At 31.6% G+C, this 14,213-nt stretch overlaps 1 protein-coding gene across 7 annotated transcripts in view; it reads left to right on the top strand.

Annotated features, from left to right (window-relative positions):
* Positions 1-14,213, top strand: part of Usp25 (ubiquitin specific peptidase 25) — a 111,712-nt gene that overhangs the window by 56,026 nt on the left and 41,473 nt on the right. For all 7 annotated transcript variants that reach the window (XM_033768157.1, XM_033768156.1, XM_033768155.1 and 4 more), the window contains 7 exons: positions 2,611-2,738; positions 3,075-3,170; positions 4,228-4,389; positions 5,127-5,350; positions 9,158-9,228; positions 9,996-10,224; positions 11,295-11,495. In XM_033768157.1, the coding sequence (XP_033624048.1) occupies positions 2,611-2,738; positions 3,075-3,170; positions 4,228-4,389; positions 5,127-5,350; positions 9,158-9,228; positions 9,996-10,224; positions 11,295-11,495 (1,111 nt within the window). The remainder of the gene's footprint in view (positions 1-2,610; positions 2,739-3,074; positions 3,171-4,227; positions 4,390-5,126; positions 5,351-9,157; positions 9,229-9,995; positions 10,225-11,294; positions 11,496-14,213) is intronic.

Below are 14,213 nucleotides of genomic sequence, written 5' to 3'. Positions count from 1 at the left end.
AGAAAAACTAGCTATCATACCTCATAAAAATATTTTTTTCTAAAAATTGTTTATTTTGTAGAGTAATGACAGATTCAGAAGCTTTTATGCTAAAGTTCTTTATTCACCAACTGCAGGAATTTATTCCTTTTATTGGTTCACTATATAATACAGTAATAATAATAATAATGATGATGATGAAGAGTAACCTTACTTTTATCTTTAATGATGTCTATGTCATGAGCATGGCATACCTGTTAGATTATGGACAACTAAAGACAGTTTTTGTTGAATAGTTTTTTAAAAAAATAACTTGTGTTTCTGGTTTTGTACTGCCACACTTAATTCCTTATACTTCAGATTTAGGTATGCTATTAATGGTTTTGAAAATGACCTTAGGGAATATCTGGTTATCTCATCTTTTGCCCATTGCCTTTAAAATGGGAAAAGTGAAATCCTTCCACTCTTAGAATAGGAAAAAAAAAACAAACAAAAAATTGCCATTGCTGTTATGGCTTGTGTTTAAATGTCCCCACAAAAGACTCACATGATCATAAGTGGGGTGTTTTCAGAGGTGACTGGACCTATAGTGTGTGAAGCTGGAATCGTACAGTGTTAGGCTGAATGGCATTAGGAATAAGGGTGTGAATGCTACATGCCCTAAGTACTCTGGATAAGATAAAAGGGGCAGTGTCCCTTGTTGTTTTCCTACCACTTCTGCCATACCACTCTGCCTAGTAGCCAGCCAATTATGAACTGAGACCTCTGTAAACTGTGAGCTAAATAAACCTTTCTCCCTTTAATTTTGGGTGTTGGGTATTTTGTCTCAGTAACTAGGAAAGTAAGACATCAGGAAATATATTTACAACAGAGACATATATAATGTTTTATGAACATAAAACATCCTTTGATGAGTTATGGAAGCTTTTTGTGGTCTACAAAAGAAACATAATTTAGATCATATCATTTCTTTTAAACATTGTAGGTAGAGTCCCATAACATATGTAACTGTTTAGTTTTAATTATGATATTTAAGCTATTAAAATGAAAACAATAGCTGAAATGTACATGTATTTATTTGAATATCATAAAATAGCATTTTTGATCCTTATTATCATAAAGGATCAAAGTTTTCTTTATCAGCTATATGACATAATTTAATCTTTACCATTGACGTTATTTATTCATTTATTTATTTGAACTTGGGCCCTTATTCTTTTGAGACAGGCACCAGAATCACGGAGCTAAATTCCGGCTACCATTGACTTTAGATATGAATTAGAATTTAGCAATTCTTGCCAGTGACATATGAGATTAAAATAAGTAAATGTACCTTTGTTACAAAATTTTAAACCTTGAGATAATTTGTGATAGATAATTTGTGATAGATCTTGTATAATTTTAATCTATCAAAGGTAATATTATAAAACATATCCTTTAAGTCTTAACTCTGAATAGAGAATAACCCATATTCAACTCAGGAAATCTCAGTTCAGCTAATTATTAGTGTTTTGAGAGGGAGAAATAGTTTTACATGACCACTTTTATTAGCTTCTCAGAAAAAGTAACAGTTTTCAGGATCTTACTGAAATTACATCATTCTTGCTGTTTCTAGATGTTCAGTTTAATTTAGTGTATTCTGAACTGTGTGGTGACATTTTGTGGCACTTGAAGTTACCATACACAGTAAAGTATGCTGCGATGTCTTTTTACAGTAGGATGTTGCAGTAGCTTATGAAAACAAGCACTTCAAAAATATTTATGTAAAACTTGAAACTTACATGAAAAATAAATATGAAAAATAAATTTTGTTGAATTTCATGCTTCATTGAACAGTCACCACATTGTGCAGGCAGGAAAATACTCATTCTTGTTTGACTTACTGCATTAAAACACTTAGTTTTTTAAATAAGTTAGACTTCAAAACATAACTTTCACTGATATAAACTTTATATTTCTTAGTGATAATTTTTTTCATAAGCTAATATAAATTCCAGTAGAAAAATTAAATTTGCAAGGAAGAAATGACATTTTTTATTTTTATGATGACTACTAGGCTCATTTATGCTTTAAAATATTTCTCCTTTGAATATTAGATATTTCAAGTTGTTTTGGCACAGAATTTTAACTGTGGCTAATTGTATTAACGAATGAGTACCACTCAGCGTAATATTGAAAAAGACTTGTGATACCAACCCTTGATTTTAATCAGTGTCTCGTTTATTTAAGTTAGAATTTTAATGTAAAGTATTATTGTTGCTGGGTATAGTGGCACATGCCTGCAATCCCAGAACTTGAGAAGCTGAGACAGGAAGATTTTTTGAGTTCAAGGCGAGCCTGGGCTGCATAATGAGTTCAAGGCCAGTCTGAAGTACATACTGAGACCCTGCCTCTGAATTAAATAAATAAATGAATAACATTTAAAAAGTGGAGTTTTTGTGAAAGGTGGACAGTTATTAGGTGTTTTTTTCTTTCCTGATTATATGTTATAAATTGTGTGCTCAATTCTTTGTTGGGTTAGATTGAGATTTTATGTATACCAACGTTAGTGCCAGCATCTTATGTTTAATATTACAATGGAAGAAACAAAAATATGACAGTAAGTTTTTTTGTTGTTTTATTGTCTTTCAGCATTGGTTTACTGAACTACCACCTGTGTTAACATTTGAATTGTCAAGATTTGAATTTAATCAGGCATTAGGAAGACCAGAAAAAATTCACAACAAATTAGAATTTCCCCAAGTTTTGTATCTGGACAGGTATAGTTTTATTTACAACACAACTTTTAATAATTGAATAATTACTGGACTTACAGAAAAATTTTGCTTCATTTTCTTAAAATATCTACTTTTCCATGATATATCTAATACCCTTATCAAGAATAATGAAGTTTATTTTTATTGGAAAAGTATAATTACTAGAGTAATGTTATAAAGAAGATTTTGTTAGAGTTTTTAAAAAGTGCTATTTTTGTCTTTTCTGTCTTGACGTCTTACTGTAAATTTTCAAATTAATTGATCTGTTTTGGTCATGGCTGTTTCTAACATTGTCTCTATAGCCAAGATATTTGTAAATACTTTTTTTTCTCCTAACAGGTATATGCACAGAAACAGAGAAATAACAAGAATTAAGAGAGAAGAGATCAAGAGACTTAAAGATTACCTCACATTATTACAACAAAGACTAGAAAGGTATTTTAACTTAACTATAGGTAGCATAACTATAGGTATTCATATATTTGGTTACTGTCTAGATTTTTAAAAATTGCTTCAAGTGATTTATAATTATAGGAATAATCATTCTGTATTGATATTCGAGTTAAGTAGCTTAGAGTTTAGTTGGTAAATCTATATTTGACTATTTAAGGTTACTTTAGTGTTTCAAATTAAGTGTCTCATTGTCAATGAGTAATACCCAAAATGCTAAAAATAGAAATGAAGTTATATGAATCTAGCATTCAGGATTAGATTATTGCTCTTGAACTTTCTATTAAAATGAGTGGTAGCTGAGTTTTTCCTCTGTAACAGTGGATCCACGCTCAGATAACTATCAGCACCTTTGAGGATTTATAAAAGAGAGAAGCAGGATAGAATTGAGATGGTAGGTGAGGGAAGATGATGAGCCATGTCTCTGAGTGTAGACAGTGTGAGTACCATCCTACGCTCGGAGTGGGGCCATGTGTGAGTAAGGTCTCATAATGCTTCACATTTTTTCTAAAAGAAGTCAAGGATTTATTTATTCATTTTAATTAGTTTTAACTTGAAAATTAAGTCTAAATTTAAATGCCAAAATAGTATATCTTATTTAACTACTTTTTAATTCTTTAAAAAATATCAGTATTCATATTTGAAAGTGATAAAAGGTAAAATGTAGGAGGACAATAAAAGTTAATACCTTGTTATGAGAACAGATGCCAGATTTAAATATTAGTCTCTGGTGATGGTATTGCCATTTCCTTTTTCCTGTTGAGTTACAATGTAGACTAGAACTTAAAATTATAACAGTATACATACACACACACACACACACACACACACACACACACATTAATCTCAAATATGTTTGGTTTCCTTCTTTTTGAGAACATTTATTTCTTGGGTATATATTCAATTTTAACTTCTTCATTTGAAAGCAGGTAACTTTCATTGTTGAGAAAGTTATTGTATTGTGTTTTGAAGAATTACTTTTAAAGACCTCACCTGTGCTGTATATGCAAATAAAAGCATTCATATATTTTGTGGTTCACAGATATTTAAGCTATGGTTCAGGTCCCAAACGATTTCCATTGGTAGATGTTCTACAGTATGCACTGGAATTTGCTTCAAGTAAACCTGTTTGCACTTCTCCTGTTGATGATATTGACGCTAGCTCCCAACCTACTGCTTCCATACCGTCACAGACATTATCAAGGTACAAGTTTTCTTGATGCAAGAAGCAGTTCATCACTTATATTATGTGATAATAATTGAATCCTTTAAGGAAGTTTATAAAATGCATGGTGTGATTTAAATTAGTGAACTCTTAGAAAGAGTAGATTAACTTGGAAGCTTATGTGATTTCTTGAGAGCATTTTTATTTCATTATCAGGCTATGATGCTAAATAGAAATTTTCATAATAGTTTCTCTGTTCACAATTATATGTCATTGTCTTGATATGTTGTTATGTAAGTTTCAACCTTTTGTGATCCATGAAAATAATACTTTTCTTCTATTATTTATGTATTTATTTATTTTTGGTACTGCGGATCGAACTCGTGTGTTGTGCTTGTAAGGCAGGCAGGGGCACCACTAAGCTAAACCCCCAGCCCTGAAAATAATACTTTTAAATTAAAATTTGTGTTCATAATATATTCTAGTAAGTGTTACCAAGAGAAGGTCTTTATAATTTCAGCATATGTAGATTTACTGGTCTTTAGAAAATAAATATGGTTAACTGGTATTTACTCTAAAGCCACAGTTTCATCCTTTTAATAATTTAGTTCTTATATAGATTCTCAGGGTATTAGATCAATCTATGTATTTCTTTTTAAAGATCTTTTCCTTTTGAAATTATAAGCCAGTGTAATGCTGTGTATTTAATACAGACTTTGGTGCTTAGTTTGAAGGTTTAATAACAAATGCTTTTATTCCATGCTTTGGAAATACAGTACAACAGAACAACAGGGAGCTCCTTCAGAACTGCCCAGCACATCACCTGCTTCGGTTGCTGCCATTTCATCCAGGTCTGTAATACATAAACCATTCACTCAGTCTCGGATACCTCCAGATTTGCCCATGCATCCTGCACCAAGGCACATAACAGAAGAAGAACTCTCTGTACTGGAAAGCTGTTTACATCGCTGGAGAACAGAAATAGAAAATGACACAAGAGGTAAGAAGCTTCTCATCATGTAGCTACCGTCACCCAGACGGATATATGTAATACTAAAATTGGGAAAGAGAATTCTTTTGGATTTTAACATTTCAGTGTTAGGGTTTTTCTTCTATAAAAGGTTTTATGTAAAATAAATTAGTCTGGCTTCCTATTTTTATGATTTTAATATCAGATTCACAGGTACCAAAGGAGTTTCCCCAGATTAATTACCTGATTAATGACTGAGCAGATGGTCTGATTTTCTAGTTTAATGTTCTAAATTTATATCAAACTGGTATTTACAGTTCTTCCATTGGTGAAATTTCATACAGCATTAGACTTTGTAAATATTAGTTTTAAACTTCATTTAATATTGGCATAGTTAAGAATTCAAGTGGCTAAAATTTTTCTTTAATCTTAAGCTTTAGAAATATAAATTTTCCTTTTGAATCTGCTCTAACAAAGATTTTCCAGATATGATGTATGAAGTCAGTGTCAGTATATGACAGGGTTTTAACTGGCTCACAGCAGAGTAAGACAAGTAAATCCAAGGTTTTTATGTTATTTCTATTCTCTTGAAAGAATTTTTTTTTCCCTGAATTTATCTCCTTCCTACTTTTCTGTGAAATTGTATTATTAATATTTTTGGCAGATTTTATTATGTTTTCCTTACCTCAAAATATATCCTATTATCATCCCTTATTTTATGCTAATTTTATTGATTGCTAAAACATAAGACAGGAACTTTTGTCCCACAAGGTTGGAGTTAAACTAAACTGCATTGATTAGATTTTATATAACCGACTTGACTCTTTATAGATAACATGTGACTAAAGTATAGTCCTAACTTAATACAGTAAATGATGAGGAAATCAGCTTTAGTAACTGTAAAAATTTTCCTTAATGATTTTCATACATAATAAATGTTTTGTTTTGTTCTGTTTTGTATTTTTTAATGGCAATGGAGATTGAACCCTGAACTCTCCCAGTGAGCTACATACCCAGCCCTTTATTTTTTTAAGATAGGATCTCACTAAGTCACTAAGTTGCCCAGTCTTGGGTTAAGCTTGCAGTCCTCCAGTTGTCAACCTGCCAGATCAGGGAATTTTTAAATATGAACTTGTCAGCAACATTAAGTATGTTGTGTTTACCGATCACTGTGCTGGGTATTGGATAATTTTGTGCTGGATGTGGCAAATTGTTCAGTTTTGCAAGATTATATTCAAAAGGTTGGAGGCTAGGAAGCTTTGGACACCAAGGTAGTGGCCCTTAGAGAGAAAAGACATGTAGGTCATTGATTAGATAAGGGGAATCAGAATTGATTTCCTTAGTTCATGATGGTTTGAATAGCTAATAGAACATACTTTGGAAAAAGGCAGACTGGTGGGCAAGCAGGGCCCCACCTCATAGGAACAAGAAATTATGATGAATTCACTACTTGGCAATTTTAGGTTTGAGCGCCTGCAGGACATTCATGTCATAAAGTTTTGCATATGTATTACTATGGATAAGGAAATGTATTCCTCAGGATATTTATTTTCTCTTTTACATCCTAGATATTAGATATTAGTAGTATTTTTAAACTGTTATTTACACTGTATTTAACATTAATGTGATAACATCCATGTTGACACTTACTTCAGGTGTTAGTGTTTTGTATAAGTATTAATATAGTTTTGTAACTGGAATATATCTTTAAAAGTGCCATTTCTGGCACAAAGTATGTATATTTTAAGTGTTGAACATTATTTTAAAAATATCTCCTCAAAACAGTGTATGTTTTCACTAGCTGTATATGAGAGAGCCTGGCTCCCAGTATGTCCCAGTAATCTCCCAAACCCTGAGTATTTTTTAATCTGTGGTCATCTTGTAATTGAAAAGTGGTATTTGAGTGTCTTGATGTACATTTCCTTAATTGAGTGCAGTTGAGTATTTATTTATTGTAAATTTGTTGTGTTATTTGCCTGTTTTTAAACTGTCCTTTTTTGTTTTTGGTAATGGGGATTGAACTCAGGTCTTTGTGCTTGTGAAACAGGTGGCAGAACCACTGAGCTAAATCCCCGGCCCTATTTGTCTTTTATTGATTGATTAATGGAAAGTTTAATGTATTAACTTTTTGTCTATCATATCTGCTGTAGCTATTTTTTTTTTCAAATTTATCGTTTGACCTTGTTCATGTTGGATTTTGTTTTTATAACGTGGATAATTTTTAAAAGTTTCGAATGTGTGTATGGGGTCTTATCTGTTCTTTTGGAGTTAGAGTGGACCCTTGAGTTATGACCCACCTGACGTATGAATAACTTGGGTTGTGACCAAATTTCATTTTGGACTTAAGAACAAAGTCTTGAGGTACGACTAGAATGCCGGCTACTTGTGCTTCCAGATGATCTCAGATACAGATTTAACCCCTAAAGACTTCTGGAAGGAACATTACAGCATTCTTTTCTGTGTGGGGTTAATTGAGAAATCCTTGGCCAATGTCTCTCTAAGGACATTGAGATCTGCCTGTAGATAGAGACTTTTAAGGGTGTGTAGAGGAGCCTGAGCCTTCAATTGACCAACTTGAGTTATAACCAGCCCTTGAAAACAAACTGAATTTGTGAGTCATGGGTCTACTGTACTGGGTTTTGTGTTAGGCTAAAACAGGTCTTTTTCCACTCTAAAGTTAGTAAATTGTTATTCAGTCTGTTGTTCATGGTTTCTTCCTGATTCAACAGATATTCTGGGTCATGATTATACTATAGTCAACCATTTCTCTATACACAGAAAATTTAGATTATCTCCTGTTTTAAAAAGTATTATAGAAAATATAACTGTGATTATCAGTGTCTCTGAATAATTTTGTAGGACTGATTTTTTTCTGAAAGTAAAAATGGATATTGCTAACCCTATAATTTTATTTCTATTGGTGATTATAGTGGATTTTTATTCACTTCCGTACCCGTGCAAGATAATATGAGGAAGTTGTTTAATTTCATTTTAAAGTTCTCTCATCAGTATGTAAGGGGGTTTAGCTTTAATTTTCACTGAAACTTAATAAATTAGTCACTTTTATGGATGGGACAAAATACCTGATGTTTGAAACTTAAAGGAGAATAGGTTTATTTTGACTCATGGTTTGAGACGTTTCAGTCCATGGTTGGCTGGCTCTAATGCAGACATGGCAGGGCAGATGGACCTTGTGGAAGTTTTTCCAACCACTTGCAGCCAGAAAACAGAAAGAGCGAATGGGGCTGAAGACAAGAATATACTCTTCTAGGTCATGTCCCCAATGACTCACCTCCTCCAACCTTTCTCTTACCTCTTAACAGCACATTCATTTATGAACTCATCAATGGATTAATCTCCTGATGAGTATGTACCCTAAAATCCATTCATCTTACAAATCCCCACCTCTATAAATACATGAGACTTGGGGGGACATTTTAAATCCGGTGGCACCTTCATTTATAGATTTAAACGTGGTTCAATTTTAGTGGCTCTGTACATTTTCTAGATGAATCATTTTTGGGTTTTTTGTTTTTTAAAGAGTAGAATAAATTTACTGAGAGAAAGAAAGCATATGTCTAAGAGAGACAGAAGGGGAACTGTAAAGTGGATTGCCCCTTGTTTGGGTTTTTATCTATACATTTGTGCTCTGTATATTTCTTTTTTTTAGCAGAACTGTTATCTGATGTCACTCAGACTCTATAATAGTAGGGTTTTTAAGAACAGTTTCAGAAAATTTTCTAATATTTTTAAAGGAATAATTTGTCTCTTTTTAATTTTTCTCTAAATCTCAAATATATTTCACCTTAATCATTAAACGACAATTTGTATTCTTAGATTTACAAGAAAGCATATCCAGAATCCATCGAACAATTGAACTAATGTACTCTGACAAATCCATGATACAAGTAAGTAAAATTTTGAGCTGATAATCATTGTCAGAATGTAACTAATTCTTAAACTAATTTAACCAAATTTTTGTTACATGTTTTATTATAAGATTCTTATAGATTTTATTACAACAAAAATATAAGCAGGAGATATAGTATGAAAATAAACAAATTTTGTGATGTTTTATAACAAACTTCATTTATATTCCATTATGTACCTATTGCTTATTCATTTCATAATTTTATAATAAAAGTCATAAAAATTTTTCAGAACATAATTGAAAAATTCCTATGGGAGAAAATGTATGGTTGTTTAAAGATACAAGATCTAGAGAGAAACCCTAGACCTAAATTATATTTTAACCACTGGTATACATTATATAATTAATTTTGTTAGCCACCAGTAATACTTGTTATGATTTGGACAAATCATGTGTTGAATATAAAACTGTTCATAATAAGTTTTTTTTATTCAATAATAAATATATAAATAATATATATATATAAATATATATATAAACAAGAATATATTTTGAAAGTTTTGAAAATCATCCCTTATTTACATACCTATTTTAGATATCTTTAGCTTATTTTATTTTTCTCCTTTAAAAAGTAATTCATAGTTTTAATTTTCTCAAAAGCTCTAATCTCAGCCAGTTTTATCCTATTGTACTTCCCATGTTTTTTTCTGAAATAGGTGATATGCATATTTCATGAAATAAGGAATGTGGTATGTAGATTGCATAATACAATTTAACTTTTTTTAATTTTCTTTCTGCATTTAGGTTCCTTATCGCTTACATGCTGTGCTAGTTCATGAAGGACAAGCAAATGCTGGGCACTACTGGGCATATATTTTTGATCATCATGAGAGCAGGTGGATGAAGTACAACGATATTGCTGTGACCAAATCATCATGGGAAGAACTAGTGAGGGACTCTTTTGGTGGTTATAGAAATGCCAGTGCTTACTGTTTAATGTACATAAATGATAAAGCACAATTCTTAATACAAGGTAAGAATATGCAATGTATAGGGAGGCATATATTTTTAAGTGGGTAGTACTTTGATGTGACTCTCTTCTGCATTGTGGGTAGTTAAAGGTACTTCACTCAGAAGAGATGGGTGGGATTTGTAAGTGTTGCAGAGTTATTGCAAATGAGAAAGCTAGAGTTGAAAAGTAAATGGATCATAACTGATAATGAACATATGTTTTGCACTTAAAGCTCCTATTAAGTGTAAATGTCACTTTTTTCCTTTTCATTAGAAACATTTTCATGAATATATCCATGCAAATTATATTTAACCTTCTTAGCCTAGTGTAGAAGGCCTCTGTCTTAACCAGACACTGAAACTAAGCGGTGAATTTATAATTCAGTGGTGAAGTTTGTGTATGTTGTGTATGTGCATGTAATACAGGTTGAACCACTCTTGGATATTTTTTGTTTATTTATTTGTTTGCTTGTGGTACCCAGTGCCTTCGCAGTGAGCTCCATCCCCAGTCTTTTGCATAGTCAAGGCTAGAACTTGAGCTCTTCTTCCCTTAGTTCCCCAGAGTGCTGGGATCATAGGCATAGACCACTACCCCTGGCTGTTATTCTTTTAAATAGTGCTCATATAATGCTTTAAAATATCTTGCCATATTGGTTAGTTTTCTAACTGTATATTTATCCTAATAGCTATAGTAAACTACTTCTGATGAGAAACAGTTTTAGCTCTATTTCAAGTTTGTTATGAGTTGCTGTTCATTATGTGAAAAGTTTTACTTCATGAATAATACATTTCTTGTACTAGCAGAAGTAGTATTACATCAATGTTAAAGTAATAAAATACTGGTTTCATATCGTGTGTCACATTTTACTCTTCAGGTTATAAAAATGGGACAAAATTAATCTGTAATGTCTTACTAAATATTTTTTAATCATTGTTTTTCCAAGTATTTGGTAGAGTTAAGTTTAGACAGTATTGACTTGCTGTACAGCAATAATGTATAGTTTATGTGCCATTTGCAATTCATTTATTTTGAGCTTTGGGTTTTTCATTTAATTCTTAATTTTATACTAGTTTTTGAAATATGATTTACAGAGGAATTTAATAAGGAAACTGGGCAGGCCCTTGTTGGAATAGAAACATTACCACCAGATTTGAGAGATTTTGTTGAAGAAGACAACCAGCGATTTGAAAAAGAATTGGAAGAATGGGATGCACAGCTTGCCCAGAAAGCTTTGCAGGAAAAGCTTTTAGCATCTCAGAAGTTGAGGGAAGCTGAGTCTTCTGTGACTACAGGTTTGTCCATTTTGAATTTTATATGTATTATCATCAGTGTGTTAGAAAAATAAGATATGTTCATTTAAAGAAACACCAGAAAATTTATCTTCAAGTATGAAGAAGCCATTAGAAATCATCTGGAATTTTATCACTTAGCAGTAAGTATTGGTAACAACTTAGTTGTCTGTTGGCCAGACACCACTGTTAGTGAGGCCTTTTTCAGGGTAGATGGGAATCTCTTTTTCAACATGTGCTGACTCTTTGTCCACCCTGCCTACTTTGAGTGGGCCATTTTCTTCATCCCAAGAAGCAGCAGGAGATGTGAAATCTGTGAGCAATCCACCCAATCTAGCTCTATCAAGAGAATAAGCTCTTTTAATTTCAAATTTTATAAAAATAATGCAGTTGATATAATCATGTTGTTTTGTTTAATAGTAAAATGGCATAATACAGGATTTTTTTAAAAGAAGTATATAGACTTATAAAACAATCTATTAAAATATATTTTAAAATGCAATTCTCAAACAGCTGATGAAATCAATAGGATAGAAAGAGTAAGTACTGTATAAAAATGAAAATACATTCTGGTAAAATTGAGAAAAATATTTTTATATATTTTTAAAAGATTAATTTCATCATTATAGAATTACAAGTTTATTTTAGACATCTTTTGTACTGTGAAAAAGTGCTATTTCTATATAGTAGTTGTTGAAATGAGGATTTCAATTAAACCCAGATAATTTCCTTAAGCTCATGTCTTTTTTTTTTTTTTTTTTGGTACTGGGGATCAAACTCACGTCTTTGCGCTTGCAAGGCAGATGGCGGAACCACTAAGCTAAATTCCCGGCCCTTATGTCGTTCTTTTTTTCTTTTTGCATAACTCTGGGTGAATCTTTTTTTTTTTTTAATAACCTTTATTTGTGGTTTTACTTTTTAAGGAGGCGTATAGGTTTTTTTTTTTTTTTTAATTTCATCATTTTCAGATAGGTTTCCATGCATTACCTGAATGGGTTTTAGCATTATCATTTTGAGTATTAGGTGTACTTACTCTTTCAGTACAAACCTTATCAAAGGAATCATTTTATGGTATTGTGCCTGATGCAAGCATGCACTGATCTGTCCAGACTCATAACTTTAATTCCTTCAATATTTCATCCAGTTCCATTTCTTGGTGACTTCTTCATTGGTCTTCAGTACACACTTTTCACAAATTACTTCCTAGAACTTGCCCCAGGTAGACCTACTGTGTTAATTTTTCCATTCACATATGATAGCTCTTACTTACTAAGAGGAAGGTGCTAGTTGCATAAGTGGCCCAAGTGGTGATACTATCTAAGCAAACAGACACAATGAAATCTTCATTTATTGATTAAGCTTAAACTTTATTCTTGGCTCACCAATATCTTGCCTTACCAAAATGTTAAAATTTATATAGTTGCTGCTGCTGCTTCATCTTGTCTATTTCTCATAGGCTTTCCAAACTTAGAACTAATACTTTTTATTTCTACTAAGTTAAACTAATAATACATTTTCCAGTATTACTCCTATTTGATAAGAACTAGCCTGGCTCCCCTTTGTATACTTGTCATCTTATTTTCTCTTTTTACAAAAATGCCATTTCCATATACCCTGTGTCCTTTTTTGTAAAGATCAGTATTCCCCACCATACTTTTATATCTCTTTAGTATTTTTTTAAAAAATTCAGTAATTGTGGATAAACTTTTCTTATCTCTTTTTATTGGGTAAAATAAACAGGAATACAATTATATTCCTGAGAGGAGAAAGAAATATTCAGGTTCCAGAAAAACGGCTGTTATAATAATCTTCCAGGCTCAGTTTTAGAAAGCAGTGAGAGTATAACCTCAGTAAGAGGCACCATGTCTTCTATAAGTAATATGTATTTTGTTTGAGTTATAAAAATCAAATGTGCCAAGTTTGTAAATTTGGAGATGCAGATTGTTGTGTAAAAACATTCCTATTACTGTATTAATTGTTGATACCATATTAACTAATTCATCCTCCATGGGAAGAGAGTTTAACATATCACAATTGAATAAAACTAATTATTTTATTAGAACCATTTATTTCATCATGAGTAGAGAAATTATATTTTAATGCTTATGTTATATCCTTCCTATTTCTCTTCATTGTTTTCAAAATATGTAATTTATTTAATTTGGCTTAATACTTAACAGGATATCAGAGAGAAACTTTAAATCTTTGAGAATATTTAAATATCAGAGAATATTTAAATCTTTGGGAATATGCACTAGGATTGTGCTTGTGGGAGTAGTACAAAGAAATCTTGTTTGTAAATACCAGCAAAGTGATTTTCCTCCCTGTAAAGTTTTCTCAATAATGCTATAACAGAAGATCAATTAAAATCTAATTTCTGAGTGATAGTCCAAATAAGAAAAAAATATATATATAAATAAAATATTAGTCAAATTAACTTTTGTTCTCTTCTCATGTGTGACCAAGAAAATCCATTAGCATCAATTCTTCACTGTCATTTATTGCCTACTGAAACATTAATTAAGGGATAAATGATTGGAAACTATTATTTGGTCCATTTTATGCTACCTCCTTAAACTTGGTTACTCTAAAGAAAGCTTATTTGTATACTTCTGTGTAGATTTCTAGCCAGTAGTCCTTTATTATGGATGTATACCTCAAATTACCAGTAGGAGATTTTTATCTTGAATGTAAACAGAATATTCCATCTAAGACGTAGCA

The sequence above is a fragment of the Fukomys damarensis genome, unplaced genomic scaffold (genome assembly GCF_012274545.1).
Source record: "Fukomys damarensis isolate Sample0158 unplaced genomic scaffold, DMR_v1.0_HiC HiC_scaffold_24, whole genome shotgun sequence".
Classification (NCBI taxonomy): Eukaryota; Metazoa; Chordata; class Mammalia; order Rodentia; family Bathyergidae; genus Fukomys; species Fukomys damarensis.
Note: the sequence above shows the minus strand (reverse complement) of the source record. Positions and strands in the feature narration are given on the sequence as shown.